This window comes from Rhododendron vialii, chromosome 4a, assembly GCF_030253575.1.
Source record: "Rhododendron vialii isolate Sample 1 chromosome 4a, ASM3025357v1".
In the NCBI taxonomy this organism is placed as follows: domain Eukaryota; kingdom Viridiplantae; phylum Streptophyta; class Magnoliopsida; order Ericales; family Ericaceae; genus Rhododendron; species Rhododendron vialii.
This window is the reverse complement of record NC_080560.1, coordinates 32,164,803-32,192,677: the sequence shown is the minus strand read 5'-3', so window position 1 is coordinate 32,192,677 and position 27,875 is coordinate 32,164,803. Positions and strand designations below refer to the sequence as shown.

The window sequence follows — 27,875 nt, the reverse complement described above, 5'->3', positions numbered from 1 at the left end:
TAACACAAGCATCGTCAACATACACTGATGAGACACAGAAAATAACAAACAAAGAACATAAAGACACCCATGAAACAGGTCCATCACCAATAAACTTAAATGGTACTGAACATTTCCATGTTTCAGATCAACAAGTTATCACATATTGTTATACAAACATCAAGATCGCAAAGTATAGGCATTGTAATGGATATAGATGTAACAGAACCAACATGTATTAACGGGTAGGGGGAAGCACAACAGGAAGACTCGAATCAACAACCTGAAGAGTACCCGCAGCTAACCTTGTTGTCAGATTCTCCACAGACATTTTCACCACATCCCTTCGCATGCCTATGTCAGCAGCATAGCGGCTTGCACAATACACTCCAACAGCAGTCGCTGCCATACCATAGACATTTGTGGTTACAAGACGTAAAGGCGTAGAAAAAACTGCCGCAAGGGGCCCACCAATTATGGAAACTGCCTGCCCACTCTGCCCCATTGTATTTTGGTCGAGAACCAATAGTCCTGTCTTGCAGTAAATTGCAAAGTCTTCACAGTTGTTCTTAAATACATTATAGCACCCAAACCCATTGTTAAGGAGGTGGTTTGCCCTATGGACCACGATATCAGGGGGATCAGAAACTGCTAGAGTGCAAGTTCCACCGCGTGCTTTTGCAAGAAAGAGAGTGGGACTCACAGAATACTCGAAGCGGTAAAGCACGCCGCCCAAAAGGAAACAGTTCAAGCATGAGGAGACAACACCGTGAGCTTCTTCTGGTGGGGTGCACGTGGAACAGGGGACTTGAGATCGGGCAGGCTCTGAGCTTACCAAAAGGATATCTAGAAATGTCCCCGTTCCAAATTCTTGCCCATGTCTTGTGAAATGAATGACTTTATTATCGCCAACGTATATGCCTGCGTTTGTATATATTAAAGGATGAAGCAATGAATAGTTGTCATATGGCTAGCATTATCATCACAATCTAATTTAATCTAGATAGCGAGAGAATGAAACCAAAATCAATGACACAATTATCATGACAGAATCAACAAACAATAGAGTAAATTAAGGTAAATGATATTGGCACTCCATAACCAGTGTAATTCCAAAGTCACTTTCCTTTGTTTTTTGGAGTGCCTCCATCAATTTTTGGAGTGTCAATATCATTTTCCTAAATTAATCTCTCCAGATATGTCTAATACAAGGAAGTATCTATCAAGAATAATCCGGAATAGAATGAGGACCCAAATGACTATGTTACAGTTAGAACACCTACATACCACTTGAGTTTCACGTGACTTTCCTTTATCTTTGATTGGTAAAGACGAGCAAGTATTCTCAACAAGAAACCCTATAAAACCCCAAGGGGTTGGCCTAGTGGTCAAGGCTTGGGACTTAAGGATTTTGCTCCCTCCTAAGGTCTCAGGTTCGAAACCCCTCTTAGGTGCTATCAACTTCTTTGGAGCCAGTCCATACAGAGCTTTGCTCTAACTTTAATTGAAACCCCACAAGTGGGTGATGGGATTGGTCCCCCAGGATTAGTCGAGGTGCGCGAGAGCTGGCCCGGACACCTGAGTTATCAAAAAATAATAATAATAAGCCCTATAATGGCGCTACATATTCTACTCCGCATGTTTAAATAGCCCAGCAGTCAACCACTTGATGTAGATACGTAAATCTAAGGACTACAAATGAAGTATCAAAGCAGATCATGAAAGAAGGTTAAGCACCACTAGATTTGAAGGGAAGCACTACATCAATTCTCAGAATATAATTTTATCCTGATGTGAAAACTATATCAAGATATCTCATTCTTATCATCTTTCGTCTTTGCATCTTATCTAAGAATCAATCTTCACAGATGTGCACAATGGTATAAACAAAACTGACAGTCACACAATGGGAATAGGAAGTATAGCTATGCAAAAGTAGCACATAATTATAGCTATGCAAAAGTAGCACATTATTGGTCAAAATGATGTATATAATATCTTGTTGAACTAGTAGTTCACTGACCTGCTAGTGATTCGAGGGAAGTTACCAAAACATAATGCATGTCCAGCATTATGTAGAAACTAGACACCAATATTATTGCATATACTTAATTTTGACCCCTTTTACTCCAAATTTCCCTTAGAGTAGTAAATGGAGTTTTAGAAGGCTTGGGGAAGAGCTTGTTCATTCATCTGACCTAATTTTGGAAACTAATTAGAAAGACTTTTCACATCGTGCTTTATGGGCAGAACAGAGCAACAAAGTGCACTGAATATAGTCCTTTATCAATTGATCTATAAGACAAGGTTCCAGAAAATTAAAAATAAGAAAAACTAAGCACAAAAACAAACACGGCACAGAGAAATGACAAGGACACGCAGAATACATGTATTTGCATAAAAAAATCTACAACCAAATATAAAAGAGCGAGCTGATGGTTTCTCCTACATAGAGATGAAAAGACTATTATGCTCTTAGAGTTATCCTTAATGGCATCCAATGCATTTAGTTAGCATACAATAGTCAATCTTTGTGGGTCCAACATAATTAAACTTAATATTCAATCTAGAATTTAGTATAGCAATATTGTGCCCAAAAAATTTAGTTGGATAGTCACTATAAAAAAAAACCTGATGTTACATTGATAATGATACAGATTGAATGTACTAAAATATGAGTCCTGACTAGTGGGACTCCATGTTTAAATTGAGATGCAACATGAAAAACTACACAACTATTTGAGGTGACCGAGATTAGAAATGGAGAAAATAGAAGCAACAATATTTATCACGTTTACGGGTAAAAGAAAAGTGAAAAATATGATGAATGTCACACTGATTGAGCGAATTGACCGTGTTTATAACCAAACATGGTGATAAGTTTTTAACACAATTGAATCCGCAATATCTGCATTTAAACCATAATTCTAGTAATATATCGTGACTAGTATCAAGCACGTGCGGAGTACTTGCCCAAAGCTATTAAAACTAAAAAAAGAACCGACAAGGAAATAGAAGCCAACACATAAGCGAGTTGTGGTACACTACAACTACATTTATAATTTATAAATCACAACTCATATTTTTGTGTGGTATTCGCTACAAAAAAGAGTAAACAACACTTCCCAGATAAAAATCACAAGGTCCCTTCAAAATGAAATGGAAACTTTAGCATCCAGTCCCAAAATTTAATTTACTGCACAGACACAGCGAGGCCAGCAGCTTAAGTTTGTGTAATGATTACATGGTTCCGATAACAGTAAAGAATTCAGCGTCAAGTTTCCCCAATTAAGTATCAACAATCTTGCTGGAGACGCTACCCAAAAAAAGAACTAGGGAATTTAGAATACCTAAAAAGGCTTAAATTTAAACATCTGAAAGAAGATGGTTTTTCGTCTGGTCCCAAATCTGGTTTTCCTTTCCCATGCATGGGGTCTAGGAATGGCATCCTCTAATGGGCACCCAATCAAGTCCACATTGATCTCTTGAATCTTGATTAGGCAGCGGCTAAGATGCACAGATAAGACAAGGTACACAGTCACAACGTGACACTTGGACATCATTTTTCAATAACAAGGACAAGAACATTGGGGACACTTTGAACATAAAACTACGAAGTGCATATTCTATAAGTGTCTCTAATAAAGTCATATAAAAATAAAAAACTTTATTTCTGTTGTCTTAGGAATAGGAGAATACAAATTACATTAACTTCATTAAGTCACAAATCAATAGTCATCCATATTCATGAATTGCATCAATGAAAATTTCAACTCTGGCCCAACTTTTAAAATTGCCTTGTGACTTCCTAACGAGACCCTAACATGTCCTATCATGGCCCCAACGTATCTATCGTGTCCCCAAAGTCTCCAACTGAAAGAATAATACTTATGAATTGGACATGCATTCAAGCACGTTTGATAGACTGACACATGGCCGAAGCGCGTCTTTTATCAACAAACAAAGTGAATTGATCAAGAGCTATGTTCCAGTGATCCTTCAGAATGTATACCATACCCATGTTGGACACTCGACACTTGAACAAAGGTATGGATCTGGGCTGGTCATGTTTAGTTGTACAATAAGTCAATAACCTAGCAAGCATATGTTCTAACTCATTTTTTTCATGAGCTATGCATCAAACTCCTACAATATGCATGAAAAGAGGTCTAAGACAAGTAGTAAACATCGGTTTTGAATCAACAAAATAATATTAAGAATTTCAAATATCCACGCGTTCTTGTATATCCTTGATATGAAAATTTGATGAATCTGCTACATAGACATATAGCCGCACCCAAAACATTCATACATAAATCCATGCAACATAGGCTTAACAGAGAAACAAAATAAGAGAGACCAGAAAGAATAGGCTAAGCTAAAGGAATGAAATCCTGTCACACATTAGCCATAGGCACACTAGACTCAGCAAGGAAAAAGTTGCTTCACAGATAAACTGTTTTAAATATCTTTTAATCTTTCCTCTTCCCAAGACCCCTAGCATTCCACATGAATGCTAAGTCCGTTACCAACAGCACTTCCATCTCTTTACTCCTAATAAAATACAGTTTTTAGCTTGATCCCATCTTCCACTAAACTTATCTGTCACAATCTCCTTTAATCTTTCTCCATAATTTTGATCATGCCTTCTTCCTCTGGCCAAAATTCCATAACCCAAGCAATTCTCTAATAGATCATACTGCCTGAGCTTCATTTAGCAATAAGTGATTCCTATTTCTGATCCCTTGGAAGAAACTGAGAGTGATATCACGGTTGCTCTAAACTCGGCTTGCTTTGGCTTTCCTTCCTTTAAATGTAAATGTAAAGAGGGGTGTTTCTAAAGGTGAATGCACATTGCAAGGCGTTTTATCCCTCTTGACAAGTAAGACTTTTAATTTTAAGTTTAAGTGAACTACAAAAATTATTTATAAACTAAAAAAATAGAGAAACATACCAAACCAAACCAAAATTGAGCCTTAGTTCCAATTAATTTGGGTCACCTACATGAATCGGTTTTCTCAAATGAGCTCTGTCGCCGTGTTCCATGAAATCCAAAAAACCTAGAACCATTGGAACAAGGTCTACTCCAACCCTTAGTGGTACCATCTACTATAACCATATCACTACTCCTAACTAACGCATCAACAACAGACATGTCCAAACCACGTAATTTATTTTGTGGTATCTTTTACCGGTGTTAACCCTACCATTCCACGAAGACTTTCGTTTACAATTCTCTTCGAAAACAATATGCTTGGTTTCTTGGCGGAAGGGAGTGGTGTGGTCAGCGTGTTGTTGCTGCTATAATCGGTGTCCATGGATGGAGGTGGCAGCATTTCGGCTCCAATGGTGGCTGCAGACAATGGATAGGGTTAGGGTTTTTGGCTTCCATGGGTTTAGGCTTGGACCAGTTAGGTGCTTGGGCTTCGACCATTAGGTGTGGGCTTCGGCCCTTAGGTGTGGTCTTTGGTTGGTTCCTTACCAATCGAGGGATTGCGTCTAAGACTGGGCAAAGGATTATTCTTAGCTTTGTTAGGAATATTCTTAGCTTTGTTAGGAATACAATGCCGTCTCCTTTGCCCAATACTTTGTATCTTTTTTCAAAGATAAATGAAATTTTTTCTTTTGCCATTCAAAAAAGAAAACAATAATGCTAGGGTCACTCCTCTCCACCACTCCCCCAACCACTCCTCCTAAGCTGGCTCCAGCTCAGCCCAATTACTCCCTCCGTTCCAATTTAAATGTCCCCTACGGTTTTCCGTGCATTTTCAAACTGCAACGTCCCATGCAGACTACTGACCCAATACCTTGATTTTAATCCACAAGCCACACCACATGACCCAAAAGCTTAAGCACAAGGTACTAGTAGTAGCCCACAAGGTTTATTATATGCCCAAGATCATCTATGTAGACTTCCGATGTGGGACGGGGTGTTACACAAATCCCCAAAAAATATACTTCTATATATTATTTTTTTATTTTTTTAAACCAAATTAAGTGCTTCCTCTGTCTCAATTTAAATGTCCCCTACGGTTTTCCGTGCATTTTCAAACCCTTAAAAATATACTTCTACGTATTAATTTTAAAAAAATGCACGGAAGGGGACATTTAAATTGGGACGGAGGGAATAAAAAAAAAAAACTAAAATCAAAAGCAAAATCAAAGATGTTCAATAATCCTTCCCTTCCACTTCCCCTTCCCTCTTTGCCTAGCTCGTCGCCGTCACCACAAAGTGATACCGCTCTCTAACTTCCCTCACCCTCTTTATCACTGCGTCTTTCCCCACGCCACTTGGCCCACTGATCACTATAATCAAAGGGTTTGGGTTTGGTGCTAATGGGTCAGAACTGAATGCAGACCCAACTGAAGCTTCAAGTGCTCTATACAACTCGGCCCGGCCAGCCGTCTCTGGGTTAGGAATTGGCACCGCCAGAGGCCGCCAGGTATCACCCATTTTGCAACTCAATGAATTTGAGGCCTGAGATAGGATTTTGAAGGTGCATGGGTTGAGAAATTTGGGGTTTGAGTGGAAAACAAGAAATGGGTTTGTGGGTTTTGTATGGAAAATCGAATATGCATTTTTGTATAAAGGGCTTTGAGAAAGGTCTTTGATTTGATCAAATGGAGCAATATGATCAATGGGAATGAGAAAAAGAAGGGGAATTTTGCTAGTTTTTGGTAGTTTGGAAGGGGAACTGGTCGATTCTAAAAGTAGGGAAAGCGCTAATGGTGGTGGGGGTCGTTGGCTGGTGATGGTAGCGGTCATGGTCTAGCTGGTCTGGTCGCTCCTCCTCCTCCTCCTCGTCTCTCTCTCTCTCTCTCTCTCTCTCTCTCTCTCTCTCTCTCTCTCTCTCTCTCTCTCTCTCTCTCTTCTTCGTTTTAGAACAGAACTAAACGTCTTTGATTTTGATTTTAGTTTTTTCTTCTTTTTTTTACTAGGCTGAGTAGGCGCCAACACAGCAGGAGCGGTTGGGGGAGTGATGGAGAGGAGTGACCCTGGCATTATTGCTTTGAAAATCTTACCACACATCCATCTCAATAGAGAGGAAACTTTTAATAGTTGATAAAACTTATAATAGTGTTGACACCCCCTTTGAGAGGCGTCTCCACACAGTGATGGGCGGATGAGCAAGACTACTTTGCTAGATTGAATGCGCCAAAACTGTGGACACCCCGGACAGTAATGAGCGTGCTTGTTTAGAGTCGCCACTTAGTTTTAGGAACCAAGAAACCAAACAGATATTCTGGACTTGAAAGTCAAATGTACGGTGAAGGGAAGGTGTTAGGCACCCCTCTCCGTCCAGCCAAAAAAGCTGGCCCGCACTCGTTCAACATGAAGCCTTCCATTGTTTTATTTGATTCCGCAAAATTAATTAATTATTAAGCCATTAAACAACTAATATGGTGATCACGATAGTAAATAAACCACATGGGATAGGGGAGGGTGACACCATCCAAAGCAAACAAAAAACAACAAACTAGCAAACTGTCCCAGCGGGTCTGTCGGCCAGCAGATCATGCTGGTTTAATGTATCGGCCGGCACATCGAAGTGCCGGCCAGTATTCTTCCTCATGCCAGAACAAAAAATACAAAAGTGCAGAAACAAGATTAAAATAAGAACGAGACAGAAATTAAATAAACCGAAGTCCCGTGGCCTTCCCACCTTGATCCCTTTGCTCGGATTTGAGGTTGATTGTTGTGATTGGTTCACAAAACCCTAAGAACTAGGTGGGTTCTTTGGGGGTTCTCTCTCTTGGATGCGGCTACTCACGGGTGATTAGGGTTTTTGCAGAGGGAGTATGATAGATGAATTTGGCAGAGTATTGGAGAAGGAGGTAAGACGAAAAGGTCTTGTATTTATAGGCTTTGGGAGGATAATCACAGCCAATTAAATTGCGAGATAAATATGGTACATTAGGGTTCAATCTCTATCTCTATGAGAACCCTAATCGTGCCCACCAAGTCAGCCGATTGATGCGAAGAGTTTGAGTTCATATCAAACACTCAAAGAATGTTCCAGAATTCCTGGGAAATCAATTTGGTAGCTGGTGGAAAGATCTACAGGCCGAGAAAACTCACTGAGAGATTTGAACTAAAAAGATTCCTCTGGGGGAAAATTGAACTGGCGGCCGATAGAAAGATGTCCGCAAGCAGAAAGATTTGCCTTGGAAACTGGATTTCAGCCTTTTGGGCTTTTTGACTCTGGATTGGGCTTTCTAATGTACTACAAAGACACACAAAGCTCCTCATGGCTTACATGAAGCCAACCACAACTACTGAAAACCTGCCCATCAGTGGGATTGTCCCAAGGTGGGACCCAAAATATCTGTCGAGCCAAATTAGGGTATCTACACATAGCTCTTCTAAACCTAGAAACACACACGTAACACCACACCCCCCCCCCCCCCCCCCCCCCCACACACACACACACACACACACCCCCACCCACTTATATATAAGACGAGTATGTAATTAAAGCATATTCGTTCTAAAATCAAAGTTATTTCCTATGCTATATGGATCCTTAAAATTATACAAAGTACCAGTGCCACACATGTAAGCCAATGACTTAGTAAGAATATTTTCTGATTTAAATTATTCAAGAGCTACGCATAAAACTCCTATAATATGCATGAAAGGGTCTAAGACAACTAGTGAACACCATTTAAGCTAGAAACTAAAAACAATAACCAAGAATTTTAGATATGGCGGCATGCCTTGTATCTTTGAAATGAAAATTATATGAACCCGATACTTAAAGACCCGCACCCAAAATCTGCACCGAGTCAATGTGACATAGGCTATGTGACTTATGTCTATCTCTCACCTCTAATAGTACACCATTTTTATAATGGAAAACATACCTACAACACTGGGCCAACGGTGACTTTGGTCACCTCTCTCTCTCTCTCTCTCTCTCTCTCTCTCTCTCTCTCTCTCTCTCTCTCTCTCTCTCTCGGGTAGTATACTTTATCAGCTACTAAATAGGTACCATATCACTTCCTATAATGATCGACATGATAGAGAGGGAGAAAGTTTGGAAATATCTATAGATCATGTGTTCATTAAAATTGCACACTTTTCATGAAATGCATAACAATACACAAAGGCATACCTTGTACAAATGCCCGAAAGAAAGGGATACACTTATGGAGAGTAACGAACTACTTCAAAAGCTTGAAGCATTTTGACATACTCTACCCTCAATGCGAGGCTCGGCTCAGCTCAGCTTTCGGAGAGTAAAGCACTACTTTGTTTTGATTAAATAGAGTTGATTTAACTTAGCGTTGGAAAGGTTGTGGCCATTGTAGTTCGAGTTGTGGTCGTACAATACAACCTAACTCTTGCGAGGTTCAAGCACCTCTTCAGCCTCTTGTTTTTCCCTCCTCTTTTTTTGCGCAAATAAGCCAAATAATATTCTTGGTTCTTACCCAAAACCACCATGATTCGTTATTTGTATTGTAGGCAGCGACACCCCAAGTTTCCTAAAGTTGAATTGCACCACAGCATTGCCTGCCCACAAAAACTAATGATACCCAATCCATGAAATTACTTTTCATTCATAAAAAAGTAAAAGAATAGTAAAACCCTCACACCGTGGAACTAAATGATTCCCAATTTTAAATCTGGACATTCAGATGTTACCTACTTGTCCCAGCAAAACTATCATCATTACGTCATATATAGGGGTATACAATTGCTTGTCTTTCTCGGACTTCTTTACTCTCTCATTCACACGAAATATGCACCCTAGTTCTCTCTTGCATGCTAATTCATTAACCAAGCACCCTAGCAAGCGAGAATGTAGTCCGTAGCTTGCATTTGGAAAAATGATTGTAGAAGTTTATAATTTCTCATTATGTAGCCATTTGCAAACCCAACAGCACAATTTGGCTGCATCAGATTCTATTGCCTCAGCAGCACAACTTCGCTGGAAGCCACAAACCCCTATTTGCCTTGGTTAATTCCGAAAAACCCAAAAGGCAAATGCCCAATCTCAAATCCGATACTGCACCTAGGATGTCAGAAGCTCCAACAACACAAGAATCACACAGAAATAAGGGGGCAGGTGACTTGGAACAGACAACACAAACAAAATGGGACAAGCATGTTAAAAGTAAAATCCCTAAAGCCATATCAACAATTTAGAGGATTAACAACAGGATCAAGCTAACAAGGGGTGGGTGTGTGTGTGTGTGAGTTCAGGGGTATGTATGAGAATGACCGTATGTATATTATAGCTCTGTTTGTTTGGACGTGAAATGTTTTCCGGTAAAATGTTTTACCTATTTTCGAGTGTTTGGTTGTATAAAAAATGAGAAAAACATTTTAATTAATTGGATGAAAATGACTTACCCTAAAATCTTTCATAAGTTATTTTCCGAAATGAACCCCTTCTACTACAATTTTCACTGCTTAGTTTTCTCGATCGCCAGTCTAGACCCATGTTTAATTCTCTTATTCTCAGATCTCTCTCTCTCTCTCTCTCTCTCTCTCTCTGGAATTGAATTCCACCATCTTATCCTCTCTTTCTGAAAATATTTTTCATGTGCCAACCAAACACAAGAAAATAAAATAAAAGTTTGAAGTTTGTTTTCTAAAAAAACATTTTACATCAAAACAAACGAAGCCTTATATCAATACCACAACATGCATTCATAACAGATACAAGTAAATAACATATAGACGGAGAGAGAGAGAGAAACCATGATGGGCGTAGATATAGGCAGACCTCCAGGAATAGATGTGATCGCCTGGTTTGAGGCTATCCCTATCAACTCTGTTTCATTTCCCATTCATTTATTAATGAGTAGATGGAACCGAAGAAAAGAGTTGTAATTGGGTTGCCGGAATTGAAAATCCATCGAAACCATACCTGTTAGAGAGAAGTCCCATTTTCTATCAACTTTCTTCTCTCTCCTCTTTCTCTCTCTCTCCAAAACGTACAAAGAGTTCCTCCGACGGACGGGTATTCTCTCCTGCTGAAAGGGAGATTCGGACAAGCAAGTGGGGAAATGAAACCGCTAGATCAAAAGATTACCAATGTGGAAGAACCAATTCAGCAATAGAATGAGAAACCGGAATAGGTAATAATATCAATAGAAGAAACAATAGACAAAAAAACCTACACGTACACGTTGGCTGTAATCAAGGAGTTTCCCCAAATTCTACGAACCCTAACTCGAAAGAAAAAAACTATACAGATTCGAAAAGAGAGAGAGATGTACCTTCAAATCGAGCCCTAATCGAGCCCTAATCTTCTGTAATCAAGCCCTAGTTACAAAAGGGAAAAATCGAAGGGTTAGGGTTTCTGGAACGAGAGAGATCGAGATAAAGAACGCGCGCGCGAGCGAGAGAGAGAGAGAGATATATATATATATACACACACCTGGAGTTCTGATTTCCGTTGGAGTGCTCTTCTTCTTCTTCTTCGTTAGAATCGTTACTGTCGCCCCTCTTCTCTCTCTCTCTCTTCGTTTGAACGAGGAAGGGAAAGTGGGAGGTTATAACCCGCGTGTTCTTGACCCGCAACCACTTGACCCGACTTGGGTCTTTTCGACCCGCGAATTGGCTTTTAAAATCAGAGCCGTTGGATGAGATCTAACCGCTGTGGCTGGACATCCGCACTTTAACTTGTTTGAGGTCGGTCTCACACAGAAGTTGACACAAGTTTTTCGTGGGATTCATTTTCGAGTTCCATGCAAATAATCGAAACCTTTCAATTCGTTTAAAACGTATTTTTAAGGGTTCTGGTAAAAAATCAACTCATGTGGATATCAGTAAGTACTTGATCGGTTCGTTCAGTTGGTCCTTGTCAAATTTTATAAGATAAAATTGAATAACTGACCCTTACTGATATCGAAATGAATTTATTTTTTACGGAGACTCTTGAAAACCTATTTAAATGATTTTTTTTTTCAACAATGTTTTTTAAAAAAATATTTTACTAAAAAAAACTTTTTTCCCTCAAAATTTGTTTTTTTAATGTTTTTATACAAAGAAATGTTATTTTTTTGGAAAAACTATTTTTTCAAGAGAGAATTTTTGAGAGGTTCACTATAGTATGTTTCTAACCCCACTAATCCACTTCTTAAGTTTCTAACCCCTCTAGTCCGCTCACCTAATAAATAATTCCTATGACAAAAATACACATTCAATATAACCACTCATAAAAAGAGAATTCCTATAAATATTTCTAAATTTGGACTCTCTCTCTCTCTCTCTCTCTCCGTCGTCCATAAACTCTTTGTTTTCCGTGGCCGCCGTCGATCTGTATCCAATCTCTCTCTCTCTCTCTCCACCGTCCATAAACTCTTTGTCTTCCGTGGCCGCCGTCGATCTGTATCCACAAACTCGTCGTCGTCCTTGGCCGTTACCACCATAGCCGAGTTCCCACCCTTCATTGCCGCTCGACGGTGATTGTGATCGACTACTCTTCGTTTTCCGTTTCTGTTTCTATTTGTGTTTTCTGCTTTTAGTGCTCTCTGCAAATCGACTCCTAAGTTTGTGAATGTTTCTCTTTGTGATCTGTGCGATCGACTGATTTTCATGTTCATCCAAGGTGCGTACGTTTCAGTTTAGTTGATCTTGTTCTATTTTTGTGATTGCTTTTGTTGTTGAATAGTGGTTCACGGTTCTGATTTTAGTATCGATTGATCTCGATCTTGTTTTTGTGGTTGAAGTTGTTGTTATCGATCTATTTCACTGCTTCAACCACAAAACCAAGGGAGAAGAACCATACTAGACCTCCGATTTCGTTTGGCGACTGAAACCCCAACAGATGCTGTTGTGAAGCATGTTATTTTGACCTCCAAAAACTACTTGGGGATAGCGACCATTGAGATTCTTAACGCTAGCACCGTCCACCATTGTCGTCGTCGCCGACCAACTCGATGCTTATGCCGATTGTTTTGAAAAAGAAAAAAAAGGAGAGAAAAAGGAACGCAATTGAGGAAAACTAAAATGAGAGAAAGGAAAGGGGGCATAGACAGAGGAGGAGAGGGGCAGGCAGCGCCGCCTCCCCTTATCGGAAACGTCGATTATTTTTTTAGAAAGAGTAAGATAGAGAGAGAGAGAAATCAAACTTTTGTTATTTCTAGATTGTAGATATTGTATACATAGGTATGTGTCTTTATGTGTATGGGCGTATCTCTATGTGTGAGAGGAAGAAGACAAGGACATTAAGGTCATTTACAAGTTCTGTTTAACAGATGTTGACGGTGCACTTTGGTCCAACAATCACATGGTGGTTATATGCTGATAATCGAACGTGGGAGGGTCAAGCCGCACATAAGCCAAACCACAAGGTTCAAGCTGAATTTATTTATTTTAATTCAAGTAGCGTGTCAATTCCTTATTGGTCAATCTCATAGCACAAGGATCGAAGTTGATTCACCCGCAACCGTCGATGATATTCCAATCCAAGGGCCACAACCACACACGATCCCCGTCCACAGCCAAACCAGATGTGCCAGTATTTATCTGACCCTCACGCGCTCAATCCCCTCCTTCACTCGGACAAAAATAGAAAGGCCCGTGACTCGGCTGTTTGTTGCCCGAGAAAATCGTTTTCTGGCCGAAACCCTTAGGAAAAATGGAGACTGGTGGAAAGGCCAAGAAGGGTGCGGCAGGAAGAAGGGGCGGCGGCCCGAAGAAGAAGCCGGTTTCCCGTTCCGTCAAAGCCGGTTTGCAGTTTCCGGTCGGGAGGATCGGCCGGTACTTGAAGAAAGGCCGTTACGCTCAGCGTGTCGGGACCGGTGCTCCGGTTTACCTCGCCGCCGTGCTTGAGTATCTCGCTGCTGAGGTTTACTCTCTCTCTCTCTCCAAATTTTTTAGGGTTTATTTGCTGGTTTTGGTCTTGCGTTTATGTTAATGTGATTTGAGTCTGGTGTTGAATTGTTGGGTTTTTTTTCTAGTATTTGTTTGGATTGAATTGAATTGAAGTTGACTGTGAGTATGGTTGTTGCTGTTTTTTATATGAGCTTTTGGTACTGTACGATTAGATCTGGTAGTGCTGCCCCTTTTTTCTAGGGCGCAATATGTTCTGTTTCGCCGAAATAAATGATCTAAAGTAAAGTGATTTTTGGAGAGAAATTAAAAAGATGCGACACTCTACAAGTTCTATGCTGACCATAAAAACAAAAATTGTCTTTCAAAACCTGAGGCCTAGTTCAAATGCTTTTTATGATTGCTTCTCTTGTTTAGAAATAAATTATAAAAAAATAAAAAAAAAAACTGCTGTGAAATATGCTCTAATGCTATTTAGAAATTATGATTTTCTTAAGATGGATCAGTTAAAATGGGATTAGTTACTCCATAAGAGTTACCAAAGCAGAAATCCATGTATTTGAGCCATGTTCTAAAAGTCGTTAGGTGTTGGTCAGGTGGTCGGCCACCTTCGAGTGATTAATTGAATTAATTGGCGATTAATTAGTGTATATTAATTAGTAATCGGCGATTAAGTGTTAGTCAGACCTAATTAGTCAGACCTAATCCGATAGGCTCCGCAGCAATTCATTGCTGATTAATTCCTTGTTTTAGAACATTGGCTTTGAGCCATGATTATTCACTCTATTTCAAGCTCAAACAACATAAAAGTAAAACCAGAGAATTTGGCTTCTCTCACTTTGTTTTCCTTTCCCGCAACAAATCATGGAACCAAATAATGTGTTAAGATAAAATTTGTTTCAAGCTCCTGCTATTCCAGGAGCGTTTTAACAATTCTACCATTGATATTTAGCTGGGATTGGTCTCCTTTTTTTTCCCTATATGATTTGGCAATGAAGCTGCACGTCCCTTGTTTTTTTGATCAGTCAAGCAACACATCCCTTGTAGTGGATTGCGTATCCTATGGCGATTGCTTAGATGTTGTGTGTGCTCAATTGTGTTAGGTTTTGGAATTGGCTGGGAATGCTGCAAGAGACAACAAGAAGAACAGGATTGTACCCAGACACTTGCTTCTGGCTATTAGGAACGATGAGGAACTTGGAAAGCTGCTTGCTGGCGTGACAATCGCTCATGGAGGGGTGCTTCCCAACATAAACCCTGTTCTTCTCCCCAAGAAGAATGAGAAAGCAGCGGCAAAGGAGTCTAAGTCTCCATCCAAGGCCACCAAGTCGCCGAAGAAAGCTTAACTTCTCAGAGTGCATAGGAAACCTTATCTAATTTTTAGATTGGTCTCTTTTTCTTGTTGTAAGTAAGTTTCATTTATGTTGTCTTGTGTAGGAGAGTTCATGTTGTCAGGAAAAAATTGTACTCTCGTGTTGGAAATGATTCTTGAAATTGATTGTTTCAAATCTCAGTTGTCAACTGAACGGATTGGTGTTTGTGTATCTGCTGTGTTCTCTTTAAGAGGATTTGGCTCTCTGGTGCTGATTTATTTGGTTGTTTTGTTTTCTTCTTTTGAACCTTATGAGTAGCTTGAATACTTGTTTTACGTGGATTTAACCGAGGAAAAAGTTTGAAGGCTGTTCAAGTTTGAAAACTTATTTATGACGAACTAACTGCTCATGCATTTGGAGCATCTGAGAATGTCATTGTATGTAAATCTGTGTACAATTATCAAACAGTATTAGAAAGAGTAGTACCTAATCCAAATGAGTTTTGATGTTCGTGATTGCCAGCACAAGCCGGAGAATGTTTTTATGCTGGATTTAATTGATCATATCCCGGATTGTTTTGACTTCGTTGGGTAGTTAAGGAAATGCATGCACTGCACGGGGTCTGATCATATTCATATTCATAACCTTGTGTAGAGACTTGGGAAGAATTTGCTTTAAAAGTGAGTTGTTTGCTAAATATATTTAGTTTCCTTAATATCTGTGAAACTTACAAAACGCTTATCAGCTTTGTCTATTGTAAATCAACAACGTAAACGCAATCAAACTCTCAAACAAGAAGAGCTTTTGTGGTGCATCGTGTGCGAGAGAGCTCCAATGTGGGGACAGCAACACAAGTTTCTTTCACACCTCCAAGGCTCTATCGTTGTTTGAAGAAGAAGAAGAAGAAACAAGGTTGAGGGCTTGGAGTACGTAAATGGACAGAGCGAGGCCAACTAAAGCTAATAGCTACTGACTACTGCAAAGAGCCATATTCCAACAATAGCAGGCTAGATCTTGGTCGCACCCATCTTATTTCCCCTCTCATGCACGAAGCTCAAGCTGCCTTTGCTAGAGGGGTAATTTTGCGAATTCTCCCCAGAATTGTAAGATCATTTCGGGCGCTGAAGATGCCAGCGGCTTGGCATTCCGGTAGGACATTGTTTGTGTTCAGAATAATTTTCAAGAGAACATATACTTTTCCAGAAAACCATTTGTGAAACTGTAACTACTCATCTTTCCACCCTGTAGTACTCTTGAGTAAACTTTAATTTTTTATCAAAAACATATTTTTCCCGACATGTCAGCCAAATGAATACACTGGAAAATGTTTTGCAAAAGAAATTCAGAACATAAGAACAGACTCTGTTTTTTTCATTTAATTTTTCCCTTGCGTGCCTAATTTTATTCTTCTTATAAATAGTGTAGAAGAAAACTTCGGCTTTTGTGCATTTTCAGGAGCTTCGGAAATAAAAACATAGATAAGAGTTCAAATTACAAACAACCAAATCATCTCAAGCAGATCCATCACCATGCTATGCCCGGCCAAGTGGTCTGCGCATAGTTTAGCTCGACTGTAAACGTGAGATAGGAGGAAGTTCCGACTTCCGCATCTTTCACCATTGCTCTACAGGGGCTGCTCGGGTTCGACATCAAAGAACATGACATTTTATAATTTTAAGAGTCCACTTCGGGGGACATCCGATAAAATGGAACAATCTTAGAGAGAGAGAGAGAGAGTCGAACAACAAATACAGATGGGGCTTCATCAGCTGATATTTTGGAGCCTCACAGATTTACCATCTCAACACTAAAAAAATAGTACTCCTATCAGGTCATGGAGAGTCATGGAGAGAGAGAGAGAGAGAGAGAGAGAGAGAGAGAGAGAGAGAGAGAGAGAGAGAGAGAGTCGGACAACAAATGCAGATGGGGCTTCATCAGCTGAAATTTTGGAGCCTCACACATATACCATTTCAACACTAAAAATAGTAAAATCTTATCGGTCATGAAGTCAAATCCATAACACATTTCTACTAAAATCATCCGGACAAGTAGAATGGATATTCTGATGCTTCATTTGAAAAAAATAGAAGAAACCAAAAACGCAACCAAAAACTTCAATTCTGGCAAGGTCTCTGTTTTCCTTGACTTCTTTATCATTCAGCTTATTCTGAAATAGCAAAAACAACTAAGGGATGCCAACAGAACCCTTCAAACTGCCGAAAGATGCTCAAGAAAAGAAGGCACTGTAAACCAAAATCTCTGTGCTGCCTTCCTCTTTGATATCAGGGCTTCTTTGCTTGACTCGCACCAAACCTCGACTAAACCCTGGGGATTTCAAAAGGAAAGACCACGAAACAAGCAAAAAAAGATGCTTAAGAAAATGGACGTGGCTCGGTGAAAATTAGTACAGCTACAATATAAAATCTTTCACAAATATTCAAGCATCTACATTTTTAGAATGTAGTATAGGTTGATAAGCAAGTACAAGGAGACTCCAATACTCATTTAAGTATCGTGTTGGACTCTTCCAAATGTAGAGAAGTACATGTATCGGATAACCGATCCGATGCTTGGGAAAGTTGTGGGACAATATGGGATATGTTATTGACGATCGCACTCAATTTAGACAACAGAATTCTACAATTTTTATCATATTAGGAAACAGAATAAACACAGATTAGCTAGAAAAGAAAAAATTTTAAACTTTCACAAGAATGAGAAACAGAAAAATACTCATCTTATCTCCATTTGATTTCGATGACATTTCTTAATAACTACAATATATGATTCAAGAATTATTCTACACTACAAGTGTGTGTTCATGACATTTCCCCCTACTCATATCTAACTTTTGGACACATCTCAATATCCTAAAATAGACCTGACCTTCTGAAGATTATCTTGTGGTTTCAGCTCATGTCATTGATTTCATTGATTTGTAGGCGAAAACACTAATTTGGTCAAAGAAATAACCAAGATACTTCCCAATGTCAGTCGCATCTTACTTTAAGGACAAGACTGAATGCTACAGAGGGAACAAGATCTTTCATGAACGCCCCATCTCTATCTAGGTTGTACACTCCAGTAACATGTTGAATCCAGTTTCTATCTTCGTCAGAGACCATGTTTCCATTAAGAGGTTAACAAAAAGAAACCGCTTACGCAGTGCCAATTGCCAAACCAAGTATATCCAAGATTATCAGAGAGATAGACAAATGCATAAAACAATACTTGATTACATCTAGAATGCATCTGAACTACTTTTCAAATACAGAAAGTCTTATAGCTAGTTTGGTGATGAAAAAGGAGCCAATCACATATGACTCTCAACCATCAATCTCCCGAAGTTCACCATGATATCCACTTCCTCTCGTAGGAAGCAAAAAGGCGGTCAATTTGAAGAAGTGAAAATTCATATCTTATGGTTCACAATCTTACAAACTAGCCTAATGAAGCACAAATGACTTCCAAATTGGGAATAACCATTTCGCAAGAGCCTTCTCAATTCTCAAATATAGACAAAATCATGATAAACAACTTGGACTCGAAGAGTATGACCAGCAAGGTTTCTAATGGATCCACATGTTCAGTTCAGGATCATGTTTCTACACACTTTAAAATGTTTCCAAGAGAATCTCTCGCAGGATTAGAGCTCACTTTTAAAACAGCTCTATGGTTACCAAGTTACCATGCATAAGAGGAATTGAGAAGTTCTTGCTATAAGCTAAACAAATCTGCAAAGATTACCACAAGACTTCAATCCACCACAACGTGGTATGTTCATTAATATCCAACACAAGAAAATCCATACGACTCTTTCATTTGTCCACAAACTAACTCGAGGATAATGGGGCTCGCCCTAGGCCCCCTAGCTCATTCGAGGCCTAAAGTGAAAAGCTGAAAATTCTACAAGAGGCTTTCCTTTCTCTCTTTCTTTTTTGTGCAAACGTCTGTTTCCTGATATTCTATCTTGCACGCGATATGAAAATACAATTTAAGCTCTTGTATTCAAGCTTTGCAAACATCTTTAATAAAGGGATCCATTTAAGAATGTGACCGTAGGAATTAGGCTCTAACATCCATATGGGCTTTCACAGATAACAAATAAATAATTTATCTTTGAATTTGAAGTCATAAATAGGGTAATTATTTAGAAACTAGAATGAGCCTCTGTTTAGGCCCAAATAAATACTTGACCTCAAATTAAGATTGTGCCTTATTGGGGGTATTATTCGTAATGCTAGGATATTTATGGTGGCGGCATGAGGTCACCGCTTGGGTGGCTTTATGTTTGAGCCGACACTGAGGGAGAGCAAGAAGTTACCATCCTTGATACCAAATATACTATTACTCTTGTGTAATGATTCCTTTTATTGGTATAATGTCATTTCATCATAGCAAAGAAGTTACCATCCTTTCACAAATTTTCACATTCAACTTGGGCATGTATGCCCCAACTACTAATAAGGGGAAACTGTTAGACTTGTCCCACATCACTCATCTAAGTCACCCAAGCTTGGTTAATAAATTCTAGAGGCTACTCCACCTATTGCCAATTGGTTTTAGGTTGGAACCCTCTAAGAAATCTAACATGGTATCAAAGTGGGTTCCGAAACCCTGACCTGTTTTCCAATCAGTCTTCTATCCTCAGATCTCTCTCCCTCTGTCAGCTACTATCGTTTCCTCTCTCTCTGTTTTTCAGCAACCCAAATCACAAAAAATATCCACAGCAATTGACACCCATCCCTTTCCAACCGCCGGTAACCTACCCACACTCCGACAACCTCCAGCAGCACTTGCCGGCACTGTAATAGCTCCGGCGACCTCTGTTACAACTCCGACGAACCAGTCTAAGGCAGATTGGTACTCTGATTTCGTGAGGAGCTACGACTTGTTCAGTTTCTCATGGCGCTTCGGACTCAGTTTGAGCCTCTTCGTGGGGCTATCTTGCATCGGTCTCCATTGCCCTCAGTAGATGGTGCTGTTCATGAGCTTATCGCTGAGGAAACGCGGTTCAAAGTACCTAATCTTGCACCTCCCTCACAGTCTGTCTTTGCTGCTCCATTTGCTCCATCTGGCCAATATCCGGCACATCACTCGCCCACTCCAGCATCTCATCCTGTCCAATTTGCGGCCAAGCCAAGGCCTCAAATTCCTAAAGATGAGTGTAACTATTGCCATCATAAGGGTCATTAGAAGCATCAATGCCCTAACCGTCCCAAGCCAAAGAGACGAAATGTTACTCAGTCGACTGGTTCTCACGCCCCTCATCAGTCTCGAGCACCACAACAGTATTCTCGCCCTCCTACAACCTTGGCAGCACCGGCCTCCAGTAGTGCACCTTCAGAATTTGATTATGAGCAATTTCAGTAGTTTCAGGCTTACATGGAAGCCATTCGAGGGGGTTCCCCCCAAGCTTCTACCATGACTATCACTCACTCAAGTTTGCGTGGTTTTCCCACCGCAGGTATCCAACCCACCACTTGGATCTTTGATTCTGGCTCTTCTCATCATATGACTCCTGATATGTCTCTTCTTAGTAATTGTGTGCCACCTGTTTTTCCTATTAGTATTGCCACAGCCAATGGTTCTCCCATGCATGTTGCTTCTATTGATTCCATTCTATCTTTTACTGCACCTTCACTGTCTATTCCTAATGTCTTTTATGTTCCTCAGGTGTCTTTAAGCCTACTTTCAATCAGCCAATTATCCGACTCTGGTTTTGATGTTGTTTTGTCTTCCTCTGGTTTTGTTGTGTAGGATCGGGATTCTAAGAAGCAGATTGGGGCAAGCCATAGAGTTGGTGATCTCTATCTTTTGGAGCACTTGCATCTCCCAATAAAACCTTCTTCCACTGCTGCGTCATCTTTTTGTTTAGATCATAAGTCATCTCCGTTTTATCTTTGGCATTCTAGATTAGGACATCTGTCTAGTGAACGTCCAAAACTTTTAGTTAAGTCAGGTCATTTGGGTCATATTTCAGCCAGTAAGAAACCACTAACATAGTAGCAGTGATTAAAAAATCGCGCCTAGGCGAGGCGAGCGACAAGGCGAGGCGAGAATGGAAGAAGCGACTGACTAGGCGGTGACGTGGCGCCTAGGCGCGAAGCGTGAGGCGAACAAAAAGCTCGCCTAGGCGTCGTCCAGGTCACAAACATAATAAAAGGGCAAAATTAGACTTACACAAGTAACACACCCACATCGATCGAAGCCGCCTCTCTGCCTCTGAGCTCCGAAGTCCTCTGTCTCTCTCTCCTCTGCGATCCAAAGCCCACTCTCTCTGCTCTGTGATCCGAAGCCCACACACACCCAGGTAAGCTCTCTGCTCTCTCTCTCTCTCTCTTCTGATCGATTGATCCCTCTCTCTTTCTCTCTTCTGATCGACCTCTCTCCCTCTCTATTCTGATCGATCTCTCTCTCTGTTCTGATCTCTCTCTCTCTCTCTCTCCGTTCTGATCTCTCTCTCTCGTTCTTAGAAACCATGTGCAGCATGTCTTCTTGTCGGTCAGTCCGTGAGTGTACTGACTGCTGAGTTTTTTTTTTGTGTTTTACATGTTCAGTGTTCACAGTTTACTGGTTAGTCAGTTAGTGGGTGTATATAATATAGTATATTCTATGAATCTATATACTCTACAGTTTTGGTCCATCTCTTTTCCGAACAGTTTCTGCATTTGCCATCTCTATACTCTACGGTTTCTGCATTTTGTGAATTATGTTTTATCTCCTTTGTTTGTATAGATATTGTAGATGTCGAATAGAACCGATCCTGCTTGGAAGTATTCGAAGAGACATGAAGATAATAAGTTCAGGTTCACATGTAATTTTTGTAACAAAGTGGTTACTGGGAGTGTTTACCGAGTGAAGCTACATCTTGCTGGAGGATACCCTGATGTGACTTCATGTTCTAATTGCCCAGAACCAGTTAAAGAGGAGATTAGGGCATTTATGTGTAAAAAAAAGGAGACGGCGTCTAGCATAACTCCTCTTCCAGATTTTGATGAAATGGGCAATGAGGAGGACATTGATGAGGATGAGTTTTATGTACAATCGAAGCCCCCTCCTAAGAGGCCTGCTGCCACTGCTACCTCCGGCTCCAAGTTCCAACTTAAGAAGCCCAAGACCAAAGGGTCTATGGATGCTTACATCACCCCTGACCTAGAGATCGAGGTAGGGAATAGGAGAAGTGGTAAACAACCTAAAGTTGACGATAATACACCGCAAAAGAAGTTATTGAAAGAGCGGGCTCATCAAGCTATTGCGAGGTGGATTTACGATGCTGGAATACCTCTCAATGTTGTCAATGTGGAGTCCTTTGAACCGATGATTGAGGCTATTGGGCAATATGGCCCTGGTTTAGCACCGCCGACTTATTATCAAGTGCGTGTCCCTCTTCTTAAAAAAGAGGTGGAAAATGTGAACAAACAAATGGAGGACCACAAGAAGGAGAGAGAGGAAAATGGATGCACTCTTATGTGTGATGGATGGACGGATCGAAAGAATAGGTCATTGATAAATTTTTTGGTTAACTGTCCTAAAGGTAGCATGTTTATTGAATCGGTTGATGCATCGAGTCGTTCCACAACTGGGGACAGCATGTATAGGTTGCTTAACGAGTATGTGGAGCGAATCGGAGAAGCTAATGTGGTCCAAGTTGTCATGGATAGTGCCGCATACAATAAGATGGCAGGTAACAATGAATTGCCATATGTTATTTACTAGTTACTACTCAAAGTCTCAAATATATTATTTCTTACTTTATTACTTACTCTTAGAATCTTATTGTACTTGTTCTAACTTATGATAGGGAAGTTGTTAATGGCAAAAAGACCACATTTGTATTGGACTCCATGTGCTGCCCATTGTTTGGATTTAATGTTAGAAGACATTTTTAAGTTGCCATATTTGAAGAGGACATGGGAAAGGGCAATCAAGGTACACGGTTATATCTATAACCGTTCGACATTGTTGAACATGATGAGACACTTTACCCAAAGAAAAGAATTGATTAAGCCAGCAAAGACTCGTTTTGCAACAGCTTGTTTGACTTTACAAAGGGTTCATCAACAAAAGAATAACCTAAGAAAGATGTTCACATCAGAGGCTTGGAGTAAAAGCAAGTGGGCAAAGGAGGCGGATGGTAAAAAGGTAGCAGAAATAATGTTGTCGCCATCATTTTGGAACAATGTCTTGCTGGCCCTAAGATTTGCATGTCCTCTTGTTAAAGTACTTTGTTTGGTTGATGGTGAAGAAAAACCCGCAATGGGATACATCTACGAGGCCATGGATAGGGCCAAAGAAACTATTATAAACACGTTTGGCGGAGACGAAGACAAGTATAAAACTGTGTTTGAAATCATTGATGCGAGGTGGGAAGTGCAATTGCATCAACCTTTGCATGCAGCAAGCTACTATTTGAACCCTGCATTTTTTTACAAGGATGGTGCAAGGATGAAAGCTGATAAAGAGGTATGGAAGGGTTTGGTGGATTGTATTGAAAGGCTGGTACCAACTGAGAGGATGCAAGATGAAATTCTTCATCTGATAGCATTATATGAGGAGGAGGAGGGAATCTTCAAAAAAGACATGGCAATTAGGCAAAGAGTTACAAGGTCACCAGGTGATCACAATTTTTTACTCTTTGTGCTTAAAAGCCTTAAATACTACCTCTTTATTCTTTATCCTTTGCGACAATATAACTAATGGATAATGTGCAGTTGAGTGGTGGAAGTTATTTGGTCGTGAAACTCCTGAATTGCAAAAATTTGCCGTCAAGATCCTTAGCCTTACTTGCAGTTCATCCGGATGCGAGAGAAATTGGAGTGTGTTCGAACATGTGAGTATTACATTAAGGGATTTCTAATCGTTTTGAAGGTGTGAATCGTGTGATATGAACTTAAATCCCTTTTAACTTTATTTTGCAGCTTCACACCAAAAAAAGAAATAAGCTAGATCAAAAGCGCCTCAACGACTTGGTGTTTGTTAAGTACAATAGAGCATTGAGGCATCGATATATGAACCGCGGCAAATTTGACCCGATTTCCTTGAAGAACATTGATGAGAGCAATGAATGGTTGATTGGGAAATTGGAAGATGAGCTTGTATTTGAAGGTGAAGATTTGGATTGGAATGTTGTTGTGGAGGCTAGTGGGGTAGAACAACCTAGCAAAGTAACTAGGTCAACTCATAAACCAACAAGTTCAAAGAAGCGTTCAAAAGCATCAAGTTTTTGTGCAGATGATTGGGAAGAAGAAGAATTTGATGACACTGTTTCAGATGAAGGAGAAGAGGAAGATGTGGATGGATATCGGTCAAATGATGATGAAGAAGATGAAGATATTGGTGATGAGTGATGAAAGGATGACTGATGATGTCTTGTTTGGAATATCTGGATTGTTAGTTTGTTACATTTTATGAGCGTATTTTATTAGTAATTCGTAAGTTGGAATGTTGGATTGTTGGTTATTATGCAATATGGTGATGTTTGTTCTTGTTTTAATGGTAGGAGTGAATATTGGTCGTTTATATAGTTTCTATTACTTTTTTTTTAAAACGCTCGCCTCGCTTCAATGAGGCGCTCGCCTCGCTCCGATGAGGGCTTTGTCGCCTCGCGTACGCCTCGCGTATTTAAATCACTGCATAGGAGAACATGAGCTTCCATTCTTATCTGAGATCCCAATTCGACGAAAGTATAAACTGAAGCATAGGCTTAACCAAGAGAGATGCAATTCTAATTATTGCTTACCTTGCCTGCCAATGGTAGTCTCAGTCAACATAACTAGGACTTGCTCACACTAACCTCATAATTTTCTATGACGAAGAGAGGCACACACGCACAGAAACAGAATCAAGAAGAAAAACTAACCACTTTTGCTTACGAAAACACAAACATCATAAAAGCCATTATCGAAATCAAAGCACAATGTGCCCCAAAACTCGATATCAGTCAACATTCAAAACACCGTGTAACCAATCAATACTCGTGAACGTTTACAACAGAGTAATAAACATGTAGCAATGCAAAAATAAGTGCATTCTTCTCACATGGCAACAAAGAAAGTAATGCAACAGACCCTGAAATTATAAGAAATGCTAACTTGACGAAAGTAAGCAGAGGCTTAACCAAGAGAAATGCAATTATAATTATTGCTTACCTTGCTGGCCTCAATGGTAGTATCAGCCAACATAACTTTAACTTGCTCACATCAACCTTAAAATTTACTATTAAGAAGAGACACAATTATGGGCAAAAATAAAATCAAGAAGAAAAACAAACTATTTTTACTTACTTTTTTTTGGAAGGCAAAAAAATTTCATTGATCTTTGAAGTTGCTACAAAGACAATAGGAACAAGGAGTCAACATCATATTCAAAGAATAATCCTGTGCTTAGTCCAAGACCCAAACCGCCGATTGACAAGAAACCAACTGAGGACACCCATAAGGACGAAGCCCACACCACAAAGGCCGAAGCCCAGCCTAGGAAAACAACCTAGGATACCCAAAGGCCTAAAAGCCTAAATTTGAAAATACAGCTCAAAAGAAAAACGGGCCAGGCCCAGCCCAAAACAGGCCAGGCCTAGACCAAACACCCAAAACCCTAATCTCATGCAGAACACCACAGCCACCGCACAAACACACGGGACTGACCACCTCCCCCGCAAGCAGCCCACCACCACCAGAAACCGCACCCCCCCCCCCCCCCCCAACGAAAACCACCGGACACCAAGGAAAACAGAACCACATCGAACAATCATAAAAGCCATTATTGATGTCAAAGAACAATGTGCCCCAAAACTCAATATTACTTAACATTCAAAAAAACCGCCTAACCAATCAATACACTTGAACATTTACAACAGAGTTAATAAACATGTAAACACCACGGAAATATATCCGTTCTTGCTCACATGACAACAACAAAAAAGCAATTCAACAGACCCAGAAACTATAAGAAATGCAAACAGAATAATACCAATAAATACAAAGCTTAAACAAAAACTGAAAGGTGGTGTATATCCAAACCTTGGAGACCCAGCATTCAGATTCCGATGAAGTATCCTCCCGCTTCCCGAATCGACCGATCCAATCAACTCCCTCAATCCCAAGTTACCCATTTCCTTTTCACACTCATCACCCTTTTCACTCTCCTCGTTCTTTTCCCTCTCATCACTTTTCTCCACACCAACAACCACCTTACCCCGAGGCATCCTCTCAAAGTAATTCCCATAAATGTACTCAGGGGTATACCCGTTTTCCTCATCAAACAACATTATGTGCCCGTGCCACTCCCACACCCGGTAATCCGAATCGCTCTCCCGGTGGAACCCGACGCATATGTGGTGGTCCCCGATCGCGACGGCCTGGCCGGAGTTGGGTTTGAGGGTTTCGATGTCTCCGCTGAGGATGGTCTTGATCACGTCCTTTTCGAGCTTGGATTCTTCTTTCGCTAGCTGGGTTTTGTTGCTGTTGGAGTGATGGTCGTCGGTTTTGTCGTCGTCATCGTCGGTGTCCGAGAGGGAGAGGTGGTTGGTGGTGGCGTCGAAGAGGAGGTCTTCTAGGGTTTGGTTGAGGAGTGGGGAGGAGGAGGAATGGAGGTGGTTTGGTGGTGGGCCGATTTGGAGGCGGCCCATTAGGGCTTGGAGGAGGAGGTTGTCGAAGTTCGGGGTGCTGCTGAATGAACTCATGGTTTGTTGGATTGATGATGACGAATACTGTATCTGGCGAGAGAGAGAGAGAGAGAGGTGTTCAGGGGGGGAGGGACAAGAGGGGTTTTGCGGTGGGAATGGGTTTATGCTTGGACCAAATGGAGGTTAACACTGTGTTTGGAACTTGGGAAAACAGAAATGCTACACACACATACAATCTGTGCACAGATTGTGTACAGATTTTGTTGTGGGGCCCACTACGGATCCCACACAAATTATCCAAGCCGTTCATTAAATGTAAAATATTTTTTCAAGGGTCCCCGTAAAAAATAATCTCAATCCGATACCTATAGATGCTCGATCCAATCGTATAACTTTTCATTATCTGAAAATCTGAATGAAAAGTTAGATGGTTGGGTGAAGTACCTATAGGTATTGGATTGAGCTTATTTTTTACGGGGACCCTTGAAAAAATGTTTTACATTTAATGAACGGCTTAGATAATTTGTGTGGGACCCGTGGTGGGCCCCACAACGAAATCTGTGCACAATCTGTGCACAAAAATCTGTACCGGTAGCAGGACTCGAAGGGAAAATGAGAAGAAAAATGTACAGTAAAAGGCTAGAAAATGAGAGGAAAATATAGAAGATAAAAGTGAGGAAAATTTCGCTGTGCATGATACTTGAATTTGCTATTTCTCCTTTCTTTCTCTCCAAAACAAATAATGGAGGAGAAATTAATTTAAATTTTATTTTATTTTATATGTTCCAAACAAACCCTCAATCCTAGTGTGTAGAGTAACCTATGGTTGAATCGTTTTTTCTAAAAAATTCTTATAAGCTCATGACAACTACATCAATTTGGATATTCAAAAATCATGTAAAAAATCAACATTAACTTTTCATAGGCACTGTAAATTGTAATATGTCTACTATTACGAGCACAACTCCAAGTGACGAGAGTCTTCAAACGAAGGAAAGACTCGAATCATTTATTTTTTATTGTCGTGTAAGCACTCTTGACAAACTGAATTAGCCTTGTTTGTTGGACGGAATCTTGGAGGCTATGAATGGAAAATGTGGACGTTTTATTACTGACGATGTAGTCAAGAAATGGTGACAAACTACTACAAACAATGGAGCAACAGGCT

At 40.2% G+C, this 27,875-nt stretch overlaps 4 protein-coding genes across 7 annotated transcripts; 2 read left to right on the top strand and 2 right to left on the bottom strand.

Annotated features, from left to right (window-relative positions):
• Positions 1 to 70: 70 nt before the first annotated feature.
• On the bottom strand, positions 71 to 11,469 carry LOC131322828 (protein LEAD-SENSITIVE 1). Of its 4 annotated transcripts, none has more exons than XM_058354339.1 (5): positions 11,370 to 11,469; positions 11,209 to 11,254; positions 10,857 to 10,962; positions 10,687 to 10,760; positions 71 to 900 (listed from the first exon to the last, which is right to left on the bottom strand). In XM_058354339.1, the coding sequence occupies exons 3-5, from the start codon at positions 10,874 to 10,876 to the stop codon at positions 218 to 220; spliced, it is 777 nt and encodes a 258-aa protein (XP_058210322.1). In that variant the 5' UTR covers positions 10,877 to 10,962; positions 11,209 to 11,254; positions 11,370 to 11,469; the 3' UTR covers positions 71 to 217. The 4 variants fall into 4 exon arrangements, with proteins under 4 accessions (XP_058210322.1, XP_058210324.1, XP_058210323.1 ...); XM_058354341.1 differs by having other exon boundaries at positions 10,857 to 10,959; XM_058354340.1 differs by having other exon boundaries at positions 10,857 to 11,004; positions 11,370 to 11,456.
• Positions 11,470 to 13,425: 1,956 nt separating this feature from the next.
• On the top strand, positions 13,426 to 15,359 carry LOC131322832 (histone H2A). The gene is made up of 2 exons (XM_058354348.1): positions 13,426 to 13,784; positions 14,872 to 15,359. Exons 1-2 carry the CDS (start codon positions 13,575 to 13,577, stop codon positions 15,112 to 15,114), a joined length of 453 nt encoding a protein of 150 aa, XP_058210331.1. The 5' UTR covers positions 13,426 to 13,574; the 3' UTR covers positions 15,115 to 15,359.
• Positions 15,360 to 16,990: 1,631 nt separating this feature from the next.
• On the bottom strand, positions 16,991 to 26,899 carry LOC131322829 (uncharacterized). Its single transcript, XM_058354343.1, has 2 exons — positions 26,103 to 26,899; positions 16,991 to 17,406 (listed from the first exon to the last, which is right to left on the bottom strand). Exons 1-2 carry the CDS (start codon positions 26,762 to 26,764, stop codon positions 17,400 to 17,402), a joined length of 669 nt encoding a protein of 222 aa, XP_058210326.1. The 5' UTR covers positions 26,765 to 26,899; the 3' UTR covers positions 16,991 to 17,399.
• LOC131322823 (uncharacterized) lies at positions 21,443 to 25,367 on the top strand. The gene is made up of 4 exons (XM_058354328.1): positions 21,443 to 22,768; positions 22,886 to 23,698; positions 23,796 to 23,914; positions 24,003 to 25,367. The coding sequence occupies exons 1-4, from the start codon at positions 21,829 to 21,831 to the stop codon at positions 24,429 to 24,431; spliced, it is 2,301 nt and encodes a 766-aa protein (XP_058210311.1). The 5' UTR covers positions 21,443 to 21,828; the 3' UTR covers positions 24,432 to 25,367.
• Positions 26,900 to 27,875: the final 976 nt, after the last annotated feature.

What these genes read in the sequence shown, in the direction of transcription:
- LOC131322823 (XM_058354328.1), top strand. Translation starts at nt 21,829, where the DNA reads ATGTCGAATAGAACCGATCCTGCTTGGAAGTATTCGAAGAGACATGAA. An exon ending in CGCATACAATAAGATGGCAG is followed by an intron (nt 22,769 to 22,885) that starts GTAACAATGAAT and finishes AACTTATGATAG; the next exon opens with GGAAGTTGTTAATGGCAAAA. An exon ending in AAGAGTTACAAGGTCACCAG is followed by an intron (nt 23,699 to 23,795) that starts GTGATCACAATT and finishes GATAATGTGCAG; the next exon opens with TTGAGTGGTGGAAGTTATTT.
- LOC131322832 (XM_058354348.1), top strand. Translation starts at nt 13,575, where the DNA reads ATGGAGACTGGTGGAAAGGCCAAGAAGGGTGCGGCAGGAAGAAGGGGC. An exon ending in TTGAGTATCTCGCTGCTGAG is followed by an intron (nt 13,785 to 14,871) that starts GTTTACTCTCTC and finishes CAATTGTGTTAG; the next exon opens with GTTTTGGAATTGGCTGGGAA.
- LOC131322829 (XM_058354343.1), bottom strand. Translation starts at nt 26,764, where the DNA reads ATGAGTTCATTCAGCAGCACCCCGAACTTCGACAACCTCCTCCTCCAA.
- LOC131322828 (XM_058354339.1), bottom strand. Translation starts at nt 10,876, where the DNA reads ATGGGACTTCTCTCTAACAG. An exon ending in ATGGGACTTCTCTCTAACAG is followed by an intron (nt 10,761 to 10,856) that starts GTATGGTTTCGA and finishes GAAATGAAACAG; the next exon opens with AGTTGATAGGGATAGCCTCA. An exon ending in CTATATCTACGCCCATCATG is followed by an intron (nt 901 to 10,686) that starts GTTTCTCTCTCT and finishes ATACAAACGCAG; the next exon opens with GCATATACGTTGGCGATAAT.